The sequence below is a fragment of the Centruroides sculpturatus genome, unplaced genomic scaffold, assembly GCF_000671375.1.
Source record: "Centruroides sculpturatus isolate CEXI.00-Female unplaced genomic scaffold, Cexi_2.0 scaffold92, whole genome shotgun sequence".
NCBI classification, from domain to species: Eukaryota; Metazoa; Arthropoda; class Arachnida; order Scorpiones; family Buthidae; genus Centruroides; species Centruroides sculpturatus.
The window spans coordinates 1,111,018-1,132,190 of NW_019384394.1; the positions used below are offsets into that span (position 1 = coordinate 1,111,018).

The 21,173-nt window shown below is 27.6% G+C and overlaps 1 protein-coding gene across 1 annotated transcript in view; it reads right to left on the bottom strand.

The window, feature by feature from the left end:
• Positions 1–1,610: 1,610 nt before the first annotated feature.
• Positions 1,611–21,173, bottom strand: part of LOC111618338 (myosin-11-like) — a 36,899-nt gene continuing 17,336 nt past the window's right edge. The window contains exons 2-5 of the mRNA XM_023359841.1: positions 19,811–19,930; positions 6,269–6,352; positions 2,267–2,356; positions 1,611–1,813 (exon numbers count right to left, since the gene is read on the bottom strand). Coding sequence (XP_023215609.1) covers positions 1,682–1,813; positions 2,267–2,356; positions 6,269–6,352; positions 19,811–19,930 — 426 coding nt within the window. The 3' untranslated portion in view covers positions 1,611–1,681. The remainder of the gene's footprint in view (positions 1,814–2,266; positions 2,357–6,268; positions 6,353–19,810; positions 19,931–21,173) is intronic.

Here is a 21,173-nt window from a genome sequence, read left to right on the forward strand (position 1 = left end):
TTTATACTATCTTATATCATATATTATCATTTAATAACTGAACATGTATCTAATTGTAATTTTGTCTTGTACATTACTGGATTATACCTTTGTGGCACCCAGATATGCCATATGCAGCATGCTGAATAAAATATATGTCTATGTCTATGTCTATATAAAGAATTAATATATTTATAATACCTGTACTAAAGCCTCCAGGTTGTTAACCTTTCCTTGCAAACTGTCTACTTCAGACTTTGCTATTTTATAATTACTTTCTACTCTTGTTAAAGTTTCTTGCAATAGATTACAATCATCCACTATCTAAAATAAAAACTCTAGATTACAAACTTCATATAACAAAAATTTAATCAATTAATCAAAAATTTGTATTCCTTAAAAAACTAGTGATTTTTTCCAAAAGAATTATTTTGGAAGTAATTTTTCAAAATAATTCTCTAATTAGTCATTATTGATTTTATAAAAACACTAAATAAAAAAATTCAAAAGCCAATAAAACCTTAATCTATGCAAATTTTCTTATACGCTCTTTTTCAGCATAGGGAAATTAAATAAAAATTAAATATCCACAATAAAGAAATAGCTCGAGACTCCAGTTTTCACCAATTGTAAAAAGGGTAAACATTCAAAGACTGATCACAACTCTATGAATAAAGATTGTCCGGTATACTTGCACATTAAAACTGAAAGACAGCGTCAATATGATTACACGACATAATCCCAACAGTTTTCCTGTTCTGTTTATTGCGCCCACAGGCCTGCTTTCTGTTGGAATCAACGATTGCGATGTTTTGTAATGTTCTGACATAATAAAAGGTTGGTGGCGCTCTTGACCCCTTGGGCAAGGTGATCTCGTTTCACTCTCCCCCTTTCTAGTGCTGACCTTCCATGAGTAAAGACTGTGTGTAATCTTTGTGCACTCTTTGTTCTTTTGTTACACAACCGGTTACATTAATCCAACTGCCTTTTTACTAATCTCTCCAAAAAGCAACATCCAGTCTAACAACACTTTTCCGGTGACCAATCTCACTTATTCCATGTCAGGAGGCTTGACAACCCTTATTATCTAAAATATTTGTATCTGTATCGCAGGGGTGTGCGGTCNGTAGTATAGAAATTTGTAATAAGGTACATAATGCGGTTATAATAAAATATTGTGCGATTATTTTCATATAATTAAAATTAGTATGTATTTATTTTTTATAAAATACAAGGGAAGCGGCGCTTCCACCGCTTCTAATGACGGCACGCCACTGCTGTATCAGTATATTGTCTTCCTATTTGACTATCTGTATGTGATCATTGGTATTTGAATTTGAATTTGACTTTGTATTTTATTAGCCTATCTAATTTTTCATCCTATTAATATATGTAACTGCCATATATAATTTGTACCCAATTATTTGTATTTGAATCTAGTAAGTGAATTGTATTTTCATTTGTTTATTAATTATCTTATCCTGTTATTATATGTAATTGTCATATGTAAATGTCTTGTAACTAATTCTATTTTATACTATCTTATATCATATATTATCATTTAATAACTGAACATGTATCTAATTGTAATTTTGTCTTGTACATTACTGGATTATACCTTTGTGGCACCCAGATATGCCATATGCAGCATGCTGAATAAAATATATGTCTATGTCTATGTCTATATAAAGAATTAATATATTTATAATACCTGTACTAAAGCCTCCAGGTTGTTAACCTTTCCTTGCAAACTGTCTACTTCAGACTTTGCTATTTTATAATTACTTTCTACTCTTGTTAAAGTTTCTTGCAATAGATTACAATCATCCACTATCTAAAATAAAAACTCTAGATTACAAACTTCATATAACAAAAATTTAATCAATTAATCAAAAATTTGTATTCCTTAAAAAACTAGTGATTTTTTCCAAAAGAATTATTTTGGAAGTAATTTTTCAAAATAATTCTCTAATTAGTCATTATTGATTTTATAAAAACACTAAATAAAAAAATTCAAAAGCCAATAAAACCTTAATCTATGCAAATTTTCTTATACGCTCTTTTTCAGCATAGGGAAATTAAATAAAAATTAAATATCCACAATAAAGAAATAGCTCTAATCCTGTTAATGCATATTTTCTCTGCTATCTGTATAATATTACTTAATTTACAATAATCAAAAACATTTCCTTAGATTAAAGCATTTTTATAATGATAAATTTAGTACTATTATTTTGTTATTATATTTAAATATTTATAAAAATAATTAAAATATAGATCATCTTACAGGTTGTAACTCCAATACTTGTTGTTGAAGATCACTATTATATTCTTCAAGATGAGATTTTTCATCCAAAACTTTATTTAATTGTTTTTTCTATTATTTATATTAAATAAATTAATCAATACAGTTATATATTACACATATTATATTATATTACATATAATAATTATATATCAATATATTACAGAAATAATACATTGAAATAAAAATAAATCAATTATATAAAAATTATATCTAATTAAAATTTTAAAGTAAAAGTACAATAAATTAGCCTTTAATGTCCAGCACAAAAATTAAACTAAATGCAGAAAACTTTTGTAAAGCACAGTTCTCTAAAATATAAGATATATAAAGTAAGATGTATGTTTTCCATATTAAAAATTATCATTCAGAGAGCATATACAAATAAAGTAAAAGTTATGTTTTTAGAATTAAAAACTGTTGAACATATATTGGAATATGATCTTTTCTTTACACCCTATCAAGAGATTAATTTTTACTTACTTCTACAGTAACAATATCTAGTATAAGTGAACAATGCCTGTTTCAGATTTCACAGAATAGTTACATACAATAGCATGCTTACTAAAATATATTAGAGCATTGCTCAAATAAGAAATTTTAAAGTTATTATTTGACAGAGCTTTACTATCTACAAATTATTACACAATAGAAAGAGTAAAAAAAAACTAGAAATCATATAATAGGCACATCTTGTTCCCACTAGAATAGTTATTAGAAATTTATAAGCATAATCTTGTAAATAGGTATCTCAGTTATAAGGTTTCCAATTGTTATATGAATGATAAGAAACATTTAATTTATATAATTTCTCATATAACATGTTTTATTTGTTAATTTAAAAATTTTTATTCTTTTGTTTCTAAGTTTTAAATTTTGTCTATGTTCTTCCAATCTAACTTTCATGTACTGTTTTAGAATGATATCTTTCCTTTTTGTTCTAACTTGAGCATGGCCATTTAACACAGCTGAAAACTTTGTTTTAATTTTTCTTTTTTCTGGACATTAAAAAATGGATTTATTCTATTTCAAGTGTATCCATCCAGTTTGATTTACTATTCTTTTTTTTAAAGTACTTTTTTTATTTATATTTATGTATCATATTTATTAAAAATCTTAATAAGCAAAAATTTTTTGTCAAAACTGATTTTAGAAATTAAAATAGAATATCTGTCATATTAAATTAGTTAAATAAATTATATATATATATTTTAAATTTAACTAAACAATCACAATTAAGATTAAAACAATCTAAATAATTTCAAAGCCAATATAATGAAAACATTTCTGATAATTTATCGAAATAAATTTAACCAATATTATCAATAATAGAATATCTCTTTATTTTTTCTAATAATTTTAGTCTACTAACATAGGGAATTCCTGTATACATTTAACATGTGTTTTAGATGATACATTTTTTATTATAAACTTTAAGAACATTCATATTTTATTTAAATATTCACTGTGTATATTTCAATTATAGCAAACAAATCAATAATGAATAATGAAAATTTAAAGTGTAAAATAATAATAAATAAATTATATATTGTAATAACAAATTTTGAAAAATATTCTTGAAAAATAAATTTAAAAAGATATTTGATCAATTCATTTTCTGAAAAGTCAATTTTAATTCCTAAAACATTAGAAAGAAATTTAATCAAAGTTGTTAATAAACTTACTACAGAATATTTTATTTATAACTTTGATTAAGGAATATATACAATTTAAAATTTAGAAATAAAATCAGTATAAGGGCAATAGACACTTATATTCACTGGAGTAGTATTACAACCCAAAAATTAGCAGTGATCAGATCATTAGTTAAAAAAGCTATAACATATTCTAGTATAGAAATGAACAAACTTAATGTAATATAAAGGATTAAAAGGATGGCAAAAGGACACTGTTACCCTAATGGAGTAGTTACAGGTATAATTAAGTCATTACAAAACAACAAACAACAAAAAACGTAAGAATTAGAAAAAAGAGTTTCTAGTTATTATGGGAAAAAGACATCAAGAATAACAAAAAAAATATGTCAAGCAAGCAGATTATAAAATAGGGGTCAGCAGTCAATCTCAATCATGAAAGTACTTCAAAATAGAAAATCACAACAATCTATCAAAAGTAGGGATATATGCAATAAAACTCACCAAAAGTAAGAAAAAATTCTATATGGGTTCCCTGTATAGATTGATAAAAAACAAACAATAACAATACATTACAAAACATTAGCAACAACTAAACATGAAAATATCACAGCTCTTGAAAATGAACAAGAGATAATAATAAAGATTAAATGGGATAAATTGGTTTTAGTATAAGAAAGTAGGGTAGGTTTGCACTTATAATTTTAGAACAAGTATATACTTACAGTCTAGCAAAATACATTAATATTATTAACAAAAATGTTGCATTTGAGCTATAAACAGCTGGAAAATGGTGTTAGATAAAATAAATCTAGAAAAAGTAGCCAAAAGGATAACAAAAAAATCTGACAATGAGTAATATAATTTTTCCTGTTATCATGAGATCTTATTTTGAAAATAACTTTTATAATTTTAATCACAATATAACTTAATAAAATTGTGTGGCACCATCTGTTATGAGATTTTGTTATAAAAAACTTTTTATATTTTTAATTACTATAAAATGACAAAATGCTTAATTCTGAGGGTAGAGATGAATTTTATAAAAAAAAAAAAAGTATAAATGTTAATAACTGTCCACAAAAAACCTTTATCGGTGTTGTGTTTGTTACAATATCCACTAACGTTTTTGACCTTCATCGAAATCTTCTTCAGGTGCTGACTAAGCGTTGTTTCCCCTTGACTGTTTCCCCTTGATCGTTTCTCCATCTTTAAAGTTGATACAGGTGCCTCCCAACGTTGGGGCACCTGTATCAACTTTAAAGACGGAGAAACGATCATGCAGATCATGCAGGCATGTAGATACCTATTTGGGGAATTTGAACAGGGACAAGCGGAGGGGTGAAACGTGATACGTGCAATATTTACAACTCGGACGACATTGTTCTAACAGTCAAGGGGAAACAACACTTACAAGTTAGTCAGCACCTGAAGAAGACCTCGATGAAGGTCGAAAACGTTAGTGGATATTGTAACAAACACAACACCGATAAAGGTTTTTTGTGGACAGTTATTACTCAACACAGTGCTACAGTTAGATGTTTTGTGTTATAAATGTTAATAATGAGTAAAATCGTCATTAAGTCTGACCCTACTGGAGATACTCATGACCCTTTATTTCCCACCCTCTTAACCTTTAACATTAAAATTTAATAGCATCAATGCTTCTCATAATGCACATGCTCCTCACAAGCCATCACGCCAAATTTTGTTACTTAATCTTTACCCCATTCTGAGATATTAAGCAAAATATATGCCAACACACATCCATGAAATATTTTTGCTATTTTTTTGAATTTTTTAGATTCAGGAGGTCTCTAAGCATGGAAATTTGCAAAAAAACTTAAAGGGTCAAATCTGATATCATTTCAATACTTTCCCTTGTTATGTATACATAACAGCCAAAAAAGTAAAATCTGAATAAGGATAAAATAGTTATCAAGGAGCTACTATAAAAGTACTAATTACACAAATGTATTAGGTTACACACCACATATTATAAATGTTAATATTATTAAAAGGTTAATGATAATTAACAATGTGCAATTTTTATTAAATTGTTAAAAATATTTTGTAAATTTTAATGACACTTTTAAATGCAACTTTTTGAAGCTTTCAAAATTTTAAAAGTTTGGAAAAAAATTTACAATTGGTAATAATGTATTTGTTCTTCTTTGAAAAATTCTAAAAACCAAAAGTTATAACTCAAGATTGCTTGATAGTAGCAAATAACATTTTTATTAAAAATATAAAGAAGTTTGTTCCTTTAAATTAAGCAGACTGAAAGTCATATGAAATAAAATAAAAATAGCTTTATTTAAAAACTTACTAAATTTGCACAGATTTGCTGTCTTTCTTTTAATTCATGTTTTAATTTATTTAAATCAGCTTCTGTTTCTGCAACTCTTTTATCCTGAAAACAAAACAACTAATTCATTATTGTCATTTTATTAAAAGCATCTTTATGACTACATTAATAATACAATAAATAGTTGGCTAATAAAAAATGAGCTATATAATGAAAGATGATCTAAAAGCTATAACTGTTTCAAAACTTTTATTATTAATTTAAATCATTTTACAATCAGAATGATAAAAATTCTCAAATTTTTCATTGATCATTCAAGATATGCCAATTATTTTGAAATTTGGTCTCTATTATATCAAGAATAAACCAAACTTTGGTTTACTCTTAATCTAAATTTGGCATCATTAGAGAGCACATTTTTATACTCTATTATATATTTTATGTTTGTGAATAATCTTCATCTTTTCAAATGAATAAAATGAATTCACAAATAAACAAATAGCTTGTTTCTTTCATTCATGTTAAAACTTGAAAAACTAAAACCCCAATTTATCATAATTAATAGCAATGTTACCAATACTATGATTGCAATGTATAAATGAGTAACATTTAACCATAATACACAAACTGACCACAAAATAATAATTATCAACACAGGTTATTATAAGCATTGTAAAAATTTTCATTATGATATGACATTTTTATTCATGAGAATTTATCATGAAGCTACTGATAAAAATAATGTAATCAATGCAAAATTTAATTGCTGTAAAGATATTTCATATAAGTAATATGCTAAGTGTTTTTGTATAGTCTACATTAAATGATTCTATTTGACAAAAAAACAACTAAAGTTAAATTAAAGCATAAAAATAATTTTATTATAAATTTGTATTAATTCAACTAGTTTTTCATTTGTACAAGCTTAGTCAAAATTATTGAAATTTTAATTTTTCTCTTATTGTTAACAAATCTCCAAAATTTTTTTAATAAAAACACTCTCTCTAAATTTGCATTTCAAATTCAGTAGAACTCCTCTATTATAAAGTCCCTTAATAGCAAGGTTTACTTAAAAGCAAGATATTCTAATACATTAAATTAAAATGTATAGAATTTTGCCAAAATAGTTTGGCTAACAGCAAGTTAAATATTGACAAGATTTTCCTACTAGAAAGCTATGTTTGTGCATCACCTTTAAAATTAGTTTTGATCAAAGAACACTCCCATACCTGCCTCTCCTCATCTAACAAAATTAGTCTTGCACTTGCTGTGCTGCATGGTAAAGATTGCATTTTTGACTTGTTTTGTTTTTTTATGATCATCTGAGGTGTATATTTATAGTACTTACGTCTATTGAAAACTGTAGTTTTGCCCTCTTTGTTATATGCATCAGAGTTTGGGTTTTAACTTGGCCAATGGTGATGGCATACAGACTGAATTCATTAAAAACTTATTTTGTTTACCTCGTTGTTCACCAGGTTATTTAATTATGATGAAATGTGCCTTGACTCCTATCAAATTTATAATAATTATTAGGATAAGAAATTTGATTATTAGAATTTCTAATCTTGATGATTTTCGTCTGAGTAAGGTTTGCCTGAAATTTATACTTGGCAAGAAGTTTATAGATTGGACACATTATTTTATTGATACCTGTAATAATCATGGTATTAATCTTATAAATAATAATTTGGATTTAATGGACTGGTCTCTTCTCCTTGTTAACATTTTTGATAATTTTTTATTTATATCTAAATTGTTACTGTATTTATTTATTGTTTTATTGTATAATTTGTTTGTGATCTTATGTTCATTGTATCTAAGTGTTTTGTTTTTTTTGTTTTTTTGGGAGATGGTATTGCTCCCTGTATCAAGGAGTGTATCCAGTATGCATAAATAAATAAATAAAATATATTTATAGTATGGTTGCTGGGTATATAGTAGTTTGTATTATGTTTTCTATTTGGTTATATTGATGTAAGTAGTCTATTTGTGCTAAAAGCTTGTAACCTGAAGCAGCCTAATGTGTTGTAATTGCAGACATGATGTGGCATTTTCTACAATTACTATTATTAAATTTACTCAGCATTATTTTAAATTATGATGATTTTTGTCAGTGGTGCAATAATTGACTAAATCTATAAAAATATATTTTTGTTTTCATTTTATGATTCCAAATAATCATGTTTGATGGTTTTTGGATAGAACCGTGAAATGAAGGCTGAAATAACTACATTCAATTATATTAATGCCAAAAATTATGTCCCACTTTTTCTATTTTTCTGATTCTTTAATATTATTTGTTTTCTTCTTCAGAAGGACGTGTAATTATGATAAGTTGATATATGAGGAAAGTTTTCTGACTGAGACAGATGAATCTTTTGCATCAAAAACTGAGTAGATTTGAAAGTATATGGGCTCTATGAGCTCTATCTTTATCAGAGCAGAGTATGTTTATGACTGGTTAATCTTCTAACATCTAAAGTGAACTTACATTTCTTAACATTTGGTGCTACTAACAAAGCCAGGTTTCTTGTCCGTAACCACAAGCATATTACATATTACACTTATCTCTACATATTTCCAACAATTTTTTTCTTCTTATTACAGGTAGCTTTGATAATACTATCTATCATACCAGTGTGTTAACTACAATTCCAAGCAATAATCCTAATCTGTTGGAATTCAGCAGTCCTACTACTACCATTGAGAAATGGGTAAAGGCTCTTCTAAGGGTGCATTTACTTTTAAGATTTAACCTACCAAGTGCCTCAAATGCATTTACTTTAGAAATCAGAGTGTGCCATCCCATGTTTACTTTTGTACTCAGATTATGCTTCAAGCACTGTCAACTCCCTCAGAGTTTACAAAGAAAGTGTAGGAATATCTGTTATGGTAGCTGTTTATTTGTTCAAACATATATATGTCTCTTTAATCCAAAAAATCACAAAAATTTCGGTAGACTATCTTACAGCCTTTAGGTCAGGAACATCCTTTATTTAAGATACAGGTTACATATGCATTTCGAGTTTATTTTATCTTTAAGCTCCTCTTCAGTGCTATACTAAAAAATTTTTGTGATACACCATAATGTAAAGTACGATGTATTGTGAGTGTGAAAATATATTAATGTTGTTACCCTACTGCTGTTTGTGATTAAAAATGTATACAGTGCCGGCCCTAGGCAAGTTTTAGGATGGAGCGAGATCCTATTATGGCGCCTCCCCCAAAAATATCGAAAAGTGAAAAAAAAAATTTTTTTCTTTAATTTTCTTTACCACTGAGGCACCCCCTAGGACTTAGCACCTGGAGCAGCTGTTCTGTTCACCCTATGATAGGGCCAGCTCTGAATGTATCTTTGGGAATTTTTAGAGATTGTTTAGAATTTTAATGTAATATGATATATGCCCAGGATTTATGAATAATGTAAAAAAATCCATAAGTGTCATATTAGTGAATTTGTAAGAAAAAATCGTGGAAAACCTTCTTTTTTTGGTATGATAAAATAGTTTTTATGTCAAAGGATATAATCTACATGCATTATAATGTTACATTACTATTTGTTCTAAAATTTTTTAGTATAGCACTGAAGAGGGACTTAAAGATAAAATAAGCCCAAAATGCATATGTAACCTGTATCTTCAATAAAGGATATAAGATAGTCTAAAGGCTGTAAGATAGTCTACCGGAATTCTTGTAATTTTTCAGATTAAAGAGACATATATATGTTTGAAAGTGTAGGAAGTTTGTCACAATTTAAACTTGGAGTCTCAATCAACATGTTGATAAAACATGCTGTTCCTGAATTTTTGAATCAGAATTGATATTTTCAGAACATGATTGTTCTGGAATTACTGATAATATCCAAAATCATATATCTGAAAGCCAAGTGATACTAAATTATATACAAGATAATAGTGTTATTTCTTAAAAACTCTGGATACCCAAATGCATTTACTTTTAACACCATGTTCACTAGTTCTCAGTTACCTGGACTGGATGCTTGGATTTGTGTTCCATCAACTTCAAAGAAAACACACTCTAATAGCTTCTAAAGGAGGCTAGCTTGTGCTGTATGATGTCATGAGATCTCCAGTGTATAAGGAAGTGTATTACAGCAGTGTGTTTTTGAAAGACCTTAGTGTGCAGCCATCCCTTGCTCTTAAAAATTGTTAATTCTAAATGATTAATAGTTAAATATTAAAACTTCCACTAGCAATTGACAAAACCCTTACAGGATTTTTATTAATTATATGTATGAATTTGCTAACCACATCTTTATATCTCCAAACCATAAATATGTCATCTATATCATAATATGATTTTGATGTTCTGCTTAAACTCCTGAACACATGGGCTCTCAACCTACTGGAATACTACTACTGCTATGTCCCAGATACTGATGACCCCACAAAGACTCCCTCTTTTGTAAGTAAAAATCTATCATCACATAAAAAATACAAATTGTTCAAAATTAGATCAAGACAAGAGTCTGCTACAGCTCCAAAATTACTTAACAGAACTTTCCCCCACTTTTACATATGCTCCCTCTTAAGGGAAATGGCTGCATCAATGCATATGAAAAGACTTTGCAATCTATGATTACTAGATAATCCTCCTCTTCTATTTATAATAAAGAAATTGTTTTGATAATCTCCAGGAAACTATTGACATATTTAAATATGATATAACCATCCTTGATTACATGTCTGGAAGAGGAGATCGGACCAGAGGCTCAAGCAGCATAACTGGCAACGCATCCACACAGTAAGTGGAAGTTGCAATTTGAGTCCCACTCCAGGCTAATTCTTTTCTTGCAGAATATTCTAAATTATTTAGTAATTAATTAAATATAATTGTGGAAAAGTAGCCTGATGTAATACAGTGGTTGTTTGGCTTTACAAATTTATCGTGTTTCATGAGGTTTGTTTATGATCCTATAATATGCTCATAGGAAATACTCAAATGATTTTACATTGATTAAGAAAAATATATTATTCCTCTAGCTGTAGCAGTTTACAAGCCATTTTTTCTGTCTCTTATGCAGGGAATAAACATGAAAACTGAATAAACTATTGATTTCTTAAATATTAAAATAATTCATTTCAGAATATAGATTTTTTAATATCATTTTTGGGTAAATATTCTTTTAGAATTAATGAAAAATAAAAATAATTATTTTAAAAATTATAATAATTAAATTTATAAAGAATGAAGTTTTAAGAATGATTATTAAATGAAATTAAAAGTTTGTATTAAAAGAAAGAAATAAGTTTTAAGAATGATTATTAAATGAAATCATTTAATAATCATTTAATAATCATTCTTAAAACTTATTTCTTTCTTTTACAATATAGTGTATTAAATGCACTTTTAGAAAATTTATCAATTTTTCTTAAGTTCTGTTTTAAAATATTAATTTCTCACAAATTTATAATTACTAAAAATAGGCTGATACACAGCTAAAAAATTAAGCATCAAATAGTAACAGGAACTAAAACTAATGCAATTTTGTTAAAAGAATCTAATACATAAAGTTATCAATATAAAATTTTTAAGAAATTATTGCAAAAACAGTTTGTATAATTGAATCAAAATTTTTATAATAAAATTATTTAATTTATTAAGATCTAAAAATAAATCAGTTATATATATATTTGTAATAGTAAAACAGATATTTATGTAGAAAATTTATATCAACCTAACCTATAATATTTTCATACTACCAGTAATTAAAACTTTCTATAAATTAATGCAAAGAAATTACAGTTAGAAATAGGATCCTGAAAGTATATTATAAAAACTCACTAATGAAATATTTACTGTATATTAAGAAAATATAAAAACAGAATAAATCATAAAGAATGACAGAATTCAGTTTACATTTCCACACACAGAAAGTCTTATAATTTTGATGTGTGAACAGTTGTTCACACATCTATTATAAGACTTTCTTTCAACAATGCTATATCAATTCAACAGAAATTCCCATGCTTAATTAACATACCTTTGACCTTTAAACCTAGTGGAATGAAATTGCAATTCCAGAGGCTTTAATATTCGATTGTTTGGCATACTTGGCTTACATTATTTTTATTTTGAAAAGTTAAGCAGAAATGAATGTGTTTACTTATTTAAAATAATATTTCCATTTTCTTAATGTTCTGCATAAAATATAAGTACTGATAGTTTTGATACATTATCAGTAGTAATATTTTTTTGAATTAAAATTACTTTCTTCTTTCAATTCATTTATGATTGATTGTTTGACATATGGGCATCTGCAGAAATTTTCCAGAAGGGGGCAAAGCTTGAAGACAAATAATTACATCAATAAATTTTTATTTAATTATTTAATTTTTTGGGTTTTTTCATATGTAGATCATAGAATACAGTATTGAAGTGTACCATGGTTGAAGGTGTAAATTTACGTATCTCAATCACTTTTACAATTATAATTTATGGAATATTTTACTTGATCCCAGGAGACAGTATTTGCCCTCTCTGCAAATATTTATATCATCGTATGTTCTGTTTTAAAAAGCATGTTATATGATTCGTTATGTGATTCATATCATAAAAACATTAAGGGAATTCATTACATAAGAATATTAAAGGAATTTATTGAGTCTATACTTCTAGTTGTAAGTAAATTATTGGGCATACTTATTTTTTTTAAATTTTTAATTATTATTTTAAATGAATGTTTTAAAAAAACATACATTTGATAACTTTTAACAGAAACATTTGTTTATAAATATCAACATGTAAAACCCAATAGTTATATATTAAAGCCAAATGATTGCCAGATTATATTGAACTGTATTACTACTACTATTAATAATTAAATGCTATAATAATTAGCAATTAATTATTAATAATAGTAGTATAACCCAATAGAATCTGGCAATCATTTGGCTTTAATATGAAACATTTGTTTTATATTAAATCATTATTTTTAAGTTTAATTTTTAGTAAAGAAATCATTAAACATACACTTATAATTTATTTAAATGACAAATTTTTTATTTCTCATTTAGTGCTCACTTTTATGATTTATTCATTAAATATTTTTAAATTAAATGAAACTTAACTAAATCACACTGAAACCTCTTTGAATGCTAATTTAGAGTTCATCATCATTTAATTATTTCATGTTTGATTTATTTGTACTTTATAAAACAAAGTATGGTAAATAGATTATTAATATTAAAAGAAAAATTACTTAATGTACTATACTTTTATATAATAGTATTAAATAATAAAACTAACTTCTTATCTAATTATATCATAAATAATAAAAACATCGATAATACAAATTCACTCTATTTTAATTTTTTTTAAAGTTAATAATAAGTAATAATGAAATCAAAAATAATAATTATAATACTGTATTACATAATTGACTAGAATTATAGGCAAAAATATAAATGTACCATACATTGAGATCCAAGAGTTAATAAAATTTTATTTTATTAATTAGGATATAGAAGTTTTGTTAGTGTCAAGCCCTGTCAAATTGCATATAAGGATTGACATTAACCAATAATTGACAATAACAAATATTATGCAATTTCTGGCGTCAAAAAAGTTATACTATGTACTGTACATACAGTGGTGATATTCGAAATATTTAACAAAGGGTTTGCTAACAGAAAATTTTTCCTTAACAATTTTTTTTTCGCTCAAATAGTGCATTAGCAACATTAGCGCAAAAACAGACCTTAGATACCCATATAAATAAAAAAGATGTGTTCTCAAAATTAAGTCATTTAAAATTGTTTATGCCAGAACTACATTTTTTTTTATAAATAATAAAAAAGAGTGTTCAAAATGGTTTATTTTGTACATATTTTAATATTTTTCATTCAAAATATTTTATAAACATAACAATTGGCTTTTTTTAATCAGAAAAAGTCATAGGGAAATCAGTTAAATAAGAAAAACGTTAGAAAAAATATATATCGTTAGGTATTATTATAATAGATAGATGTCATCGTCTCTCGAAATACAATATCTTTCTTATTTCGCTGTTGATAGCCCGACACGTGTTCCGCAGCCATCTTGTATTTTCTCACACGTGTGAGATTGTGGGATCTCTCTTATGACTGGATCTATAGTTTCGAGCACTCTCTTGAGTCGATCGTGATTGAACCTCATTTCAGTTGAGATTGAGATGGTCGATGGAGGTTGCACCAGGCGAACAGGGTATAAGGCTCTAGTTTAGTAGTGTTACAGAGTATAATACATATATTTTAATATATTTTTTAAAAGAAACAAAACCACTGAGAAATGTTACGTGTGTTTAACAATGGGTTCGGAAAACTTTGAAAATGTTAACAACGGGTTCGGCCCTGTTCAGGAACCTGTGCAAACCCGCTGAATATCACCACTGTGTACATATGATAATATTTTGTAATATACTTCATTATAAGAATGCAATTTGTTTTCTGATAAATTTTTTATTCAAAGATTCATGGAAAAATGCCAAGTAATCATTAAATTCATGTAAGGAAGATTTCCAGGTTCCGTTCTAAAGACTTGGCCTTTTTTTGTAACTATGGTTTTGTCAATATGTTTATCAATGCAAGTGAATTGTATTTAGAATTTTCTTCAATTTGAATAAATCAATGAAGATAGTCAATAGGAATAAAAGCATTTTTGAAATAGAAACTTTATCATTAAACTTCAGTCATTAATTTTACTTTCACTTTCTTGATCTTTATTACATGCACATACTTGTTAAATTAGATTTTGACATTTTAAAAAATAAAAATCCTTAAATATAACTAAAATAAAAGAACATTTTGTACTTTTGGATACTATGCCAAGATAAAATCTTTTAAACCTCTTGAAACTTTCTGAAAAAATCTTAAAATTTCAAATACAAAAGTCAGCTAAATTTACTTATATATACAGTAGACTCCCCTATAACATGATAGATATGTTCTGTGTTATATGAATTCCGTGTTGTATGAGTCACTTAGATTTTACAAATATGTGAGCCATTCACAGCCTGGCACTTGTGCAGTTTAGGGGGTACGGCTGTTTGAAAAGTTTTCTTCCATAAAATTAATCAATTCTAGGCTAATTTGACTCGAACATTTCCAAAACACGTATAATTTTTTCGGAATAATCCATATAAACTATGCTATAAACAAAAAATTATAGGAATACTTAACGAGTGCGCACTGTTTGAAGACGCCATTGCTTAAGCTTGTTTTTGTCACGGAGAGGCTCATCAGATGGCGGTCACATGTTTCCTGATAAGTTATTCTTTCTGCAAAAAATTCACTGAACTTTGGAGACATCATTAATTAATAGAAATATAATTTTTATGGCCGTTGAATAATAAATGTTTTTTAGTAGATCTGCTGCACATTTAAACTCAATGGTTTGTGCAATGTCCACTATTGATCCAGATTTGACCAATCCTGTTGAGACATGAGTCGGCCGTGACAATCTGTCTCATTCTTTTACCATGTTATACGAACCTCTTTTAGCATGTTATACGAACACGATCACAATTTTTTCACCATGTTATACGAATCTGTCTTATATGAACCTGTGTTATAGGGGGTTCTACTGTATATTTTTAAATTTTTAGGTCACAGTCAAAGTCATATGGAAGTTCTTTTAATTTATATTCCAAGTTTTCTTTAAAATTTAATCCAGTATTTCCATTTAGCTTTTCCAAATTCCATCTTTTTATTCTTTTGGCTCTCAAAACTTTTTTCAATTTCATCACAATATCTGCAGTTAATAAGTTGTGATCAGAATCTGCATCTGCTCCTGGATATGTCTGAATTTTCTTGACTGCATTCCTAAAACGACTTTGAATAAGAATATAATCTATTTGATACCTTCCAATGTCTCCGGGCATTTTCCAAGTGTATAGTCGACGTTTGGATTGTTTGAACCATGTGTTTCCAACTATTAATTGATGCTTGGTAGCAAATTCAACTAGTCGTTCGCCTCTTTCATTCCTATTTCCTAGCCCAAACTTGCCCACAATTTTTCCATCTCCTCCTCCTCCTACAGATGCATTCCAGTCTCCCATAACAATTAGGCATTTCTTAGTTTTATCATTTTCTATTATATCTTCAATTTGGTCATAAATTTCTTCTACTTCTTCATCGTCATAGTCTCCAGTAGGCATGTATACTTGAAATATCATCATATCCATGGGATCGCTTTTTATTTTAATCATTAAAATTCTGTCACCTCTGCATTCAATTCTTTCAACTGAGTTTTTTACCTTCTCACCTAAAATAAATGCTACACCATTCTTTCCTTTAGTTCCACAAGAATAAATAACCCTGAATTCATCGCTAAAAAAATCACCGCTGTCCTCCCATCTAACTTCACTAAGCCCAAGAATATCCAAATTCTGCCTCTTCATTTCTCTCTTGACAGTTTCCAACTTACCTGGTCGAAGCATGGTTCTTACATTCCATGTTCCTATTCGAATTCTTCCTATGGAGGTCTTCCTATGGGGGTTTTGCATGGTGACGACCTGGGAAGCCCCATAACTTCCCCTGCCAGGCATGACACCTTTCTCTTGGAGATGAGTCCCATATTTGCCAGTACAATAAATAGGTTTTCTGCTTTCCATTCACAAGGGAGGTATAGCTGAGGTGGTTTCCCGTTGCCTTCCTCACGGTTTCTGATCAGAGTTTTCCTTCTCTTATGCAGGTTGCCTACCAAGGCTTAAGAGTCCTGCCTACCAGTGTTATGATATAAAAGCAAAATTGTTTTTGCTTTTTATTGAAGAAGTTTTATTGCACAAGCTTACTTTGTAATAATGAACTTAACATTTATCACTAAGAACTAGAGCTGTTAATAGAAGGGAAGTTGGAAAGTTTTCCCCATGCCCAGAGAAAGCTTAGGGGCCTGTAATGGTTCCTAGCCTATAAAATAAATGTTATTTTTACAACAGAAGATAAAATCTTTAAAATTGTGTTTTATTCATTAAAAAACATTCTACATATATCATTAATTCGAAAACTTACTACAGCGACACCACTCTATCCCCAGGTACTGTATAAGTTCTTGGCAATCTTGTTCAGAATACATGTATTGATTTGTATCTATCATGAGAATTCAACTAGTTGATAAACTATTTATAAGAACTGCAATATTAGTTAAATTCATAGCATCTTCTTGTCGTTACCTCTTCAGCTTATTCTAAATTTTTAATCAGAATCATAAGTTCTCTTTGTCTAATGGATGCAACACAACTTGGTTACACTATTGCACTGGTTGAACACTATTGCATTTCTTTGTTGGCATATTATTGTGTGCACCTTCAAACTGCTGATTGATGAATCAAACAAGCTACTTTTTTGCACACTCAGTAATTCAAAAGATTCTTTAATGAGGAGTAAAAGGCATCATATGGCACTGTACTAAAATAAGCTTTTAAACTTTGTAGAAACTTTCAAACACATTATTGACACAAAAACAATAGTGCATATTTTCATTTGTCAGGATAGACTTCAGATATTTCAATTCCATTCAAAGTCTGATGTATTGGTCATTCCAAATCATGAATGAAACTTATGATGCATTTCGTACTGTAACAAATAGGTTATTTGTTAATAAGAATTAATGAAATAATTAGATCAAATACTTTAATTAAAAGGAGTATAAATGTTTGTCCACTGCAAATGTGACATTACTTTGCAGAATGAACATCTGCTCTCCTTTGTCACATTATGTCACAATGTTCTCTTACTGCCACCTCTCCTTGAAGTGACATATGTAAATATGTTCCCTTTGCAATTTTTTATTTTTAAAATAAGTATGACCTTTTTTTAATTTTTATTTAGACTTCTATTTTCATAAATAATACAGTATTTGCAAATATATTTATAAATAATCAATTATTTTAGAAATTAATCTGTATTTATTTTATTAAATATTTTTTTATTCTTCTAATGTCATTTTCATAATATAAATATATATATATNTTATGAAAATGACATGAAAATATTATGAATATAATATATATATATTCTGTCAAAAGATCTAGCATTTTAATTTTTTAAGTAAAATATAAAAATCAAATTTTAGATGACTATATGATTTTAGTTATTCAATAAAACATATGGCAATATTATAACTATTACTGGATTATAATATTACCATATTAACATTAGTTCATATGATAATATTAATTTCACAACATAATTATTATATCAGTCCATTCACACTTGTTTATATTAATTGATTGATATGATATTAAGACTCATAAACTGGTGTTTTTCATTCATTAACAACAGTTCAAACCTCTTCCACAGAAATGTTTTTATTTATCAAACTTTTTGGCTGACTGGACAGCCAAATTCAGGATTGAACAGTAATAGAATGGCTTATAGAATCAAGAATATAGGATTCTATATTCCATTCCATTACTGTTCTAATCTTGAAGATGGCTGCTCAGTCAGTCAAAAACATCTAATAAATAAAAATACTTCTACTGGAAGAAATAACTTGTCACTGATATAACATTGCTAAAAAATTAAATTACCAACTTCTCATCATTATAATTATTTTTTATAACATCGTTTTTCTTATTTGTTAATAATTTTATTATTTATATCTCCATAATATCTCTAATAAATGGTGCCAAATTCAATTTTTGAATCAAGAGCAGAGTGGAATAAATGAATTAAGTATAACAGTTTAGATATAATTATAATATGTTCATTTTGTATTTCAAATTTATAAAATAAATAATATTTAAATATTGATTTTATTCAAATAATAGCCATGGCTACTATTTTAAACTGCATATTTTCTCTGTGGTTATTATTCAAGGGTAGTTATTATTTTAGGACAATTATTATTTTTCCTTTGAACATACTCATTTGTGTCCATGATTAAATATTTAATGATGAAAATTTTGATTTTTAAAGCAAATTATGCTTGAAATAGTAACTGATATCCTTCTTTATAATGACTATATATCAGTAATAATTAAATACTGTTAAATGATCAGATCATCATCAGGCTGAAAGACATTCAGAGTTTGAATGCAGCTGTTAAAACAAAACACTAAAAAACTATAAAAATACAGCTATTCAAGGTAAATGGTAGATTCCTTCCCCTGCATGGAAGTCATTCGATGATGTTTAGTCTTACAAGTTTTGTTTTAACAGCTGCATTCAGACACTGTCGATCTTTTAGCCTGACAATGACTATTTATCACAAGTAAAAACATTTGCCTTTGCAGTTTTTTGTAGTTCAGGCTGAATATTGGTTTTATGTGTAATATTTAATTACATATACCCAGTGTAAGTCATTGAATTTACCAGTAATAAGAAAATAATTAAAAAGTATACTTACTGTATATTGTACATTTTACATATTTCATTTTCTATTAAAGTTTGTTAAATAAATAAATATGATACCTATCCACAATAGTTTATGGTATTTATTAAGTTTACATTGTTACTCTAAGTTTTCAGAAATCCTTGAATAATAGACACTTACTATTTGAAGGCAGTTATTATTTGAATAAAACAGGTAATATAAAATTAAATAAATAAATTATCATACAGCATTCTCTTTTTCTGAAACAATTTTTTCAAGTTGTTCTAGACGTTCCCGAAGTATTTGATTTGTCTTCTGAAGAGCCAAATATTGTCCAAGATCAACTTCAGATCTTTGCTGTGCTGTCTATAAAGAAAATACACATAATTTTTCAATATAAATTTCAATATATAAATTCAATATATTCTTTCAATATATTTTAAAATGAACAAGTCAAATGCATTTGAATATTATGTAAAATGTTATAAATTATTTAAAATGAGCTCAGTAAACTAATCAATATTAAAAAAACTTCTATATAAATAAAATTATAAAATTTAACTTGTAAATTTAATAATTAAAAATATTAAGGAACAGAATCAATTCAATCTCTGTTAGTAAAATACACTATTTATTACATTGTTTCATATGAATTTCATGCTTGATGTGCAATTCTCTTTTAGGCAGAGACCATTTATCACACTCTTAACAATTTTTTTTTCAATTTCTAGTGTGGCTACACGCCATATTTTAAACCGTATATATATATATATGTATATATATCTTCACTTCACCTTCGTTTGTCCTATTTGTTTACTCTTCTATAATGTTATCATCTTTCCATTGACTTTAGTGTGTGGGTGAACTGAGAGGAAAGGAATGAATGAAAAGCTTTTGAGAGGGGATATGAGTGGACTAAAGTGAGAGGAGGAACGAGGGGGAGTTAAGAAGGGGGAGAACGAAGTGAGTTAGAGGAGAGGAGAAACGAAGGAGACTGGAAGTGAGAGGAGAAGGGAAAGGACAGGGAGACTGAGAGGGAGGAAGTAGATAGGGGAGATTGTAAGGAAAGCCTCCCCTGTAAGTTGGACATTGTATGGTGAGATGAGAAATAGATAACTTTAGAACAAGAGGAAGAAAAAGGAACTTAAATGAGAGGAACCAGACGGATCACCCCTTTGGATTAATATCTGTGTGAAACAAGAATTGAGTGAATCAGCCCCTCTCCCCCCAGACCGACGAGAAGCCTCATCCACGAGCCCATATACTTCAACCTGCATCATCAAGTTTTGGGTACCCTCTTTCCTTATTCTTTTCTTTCACCTTCTAAATCTTCGAATAAGCCGGCTATATTCAATTAGTCTAAGTCATAATAGGAACCTAGTATTAAGTAAGATAATTTTAGTTAATCAAATGTTCGATTCGGGAAAAAGGGACAACTAAAATTGTTGGTATCCTATGAAATCCTGTATTTGAACTAGCGAGTTAATAAATAATTGTGTTGTATGTTATCTAATCTGTATTGTGTGCTTTTATATAACTCACAGAAATCACACTAGTTTAAATGAACAATAAATCAATATAACTTTCATAATATACATTATACTTTATT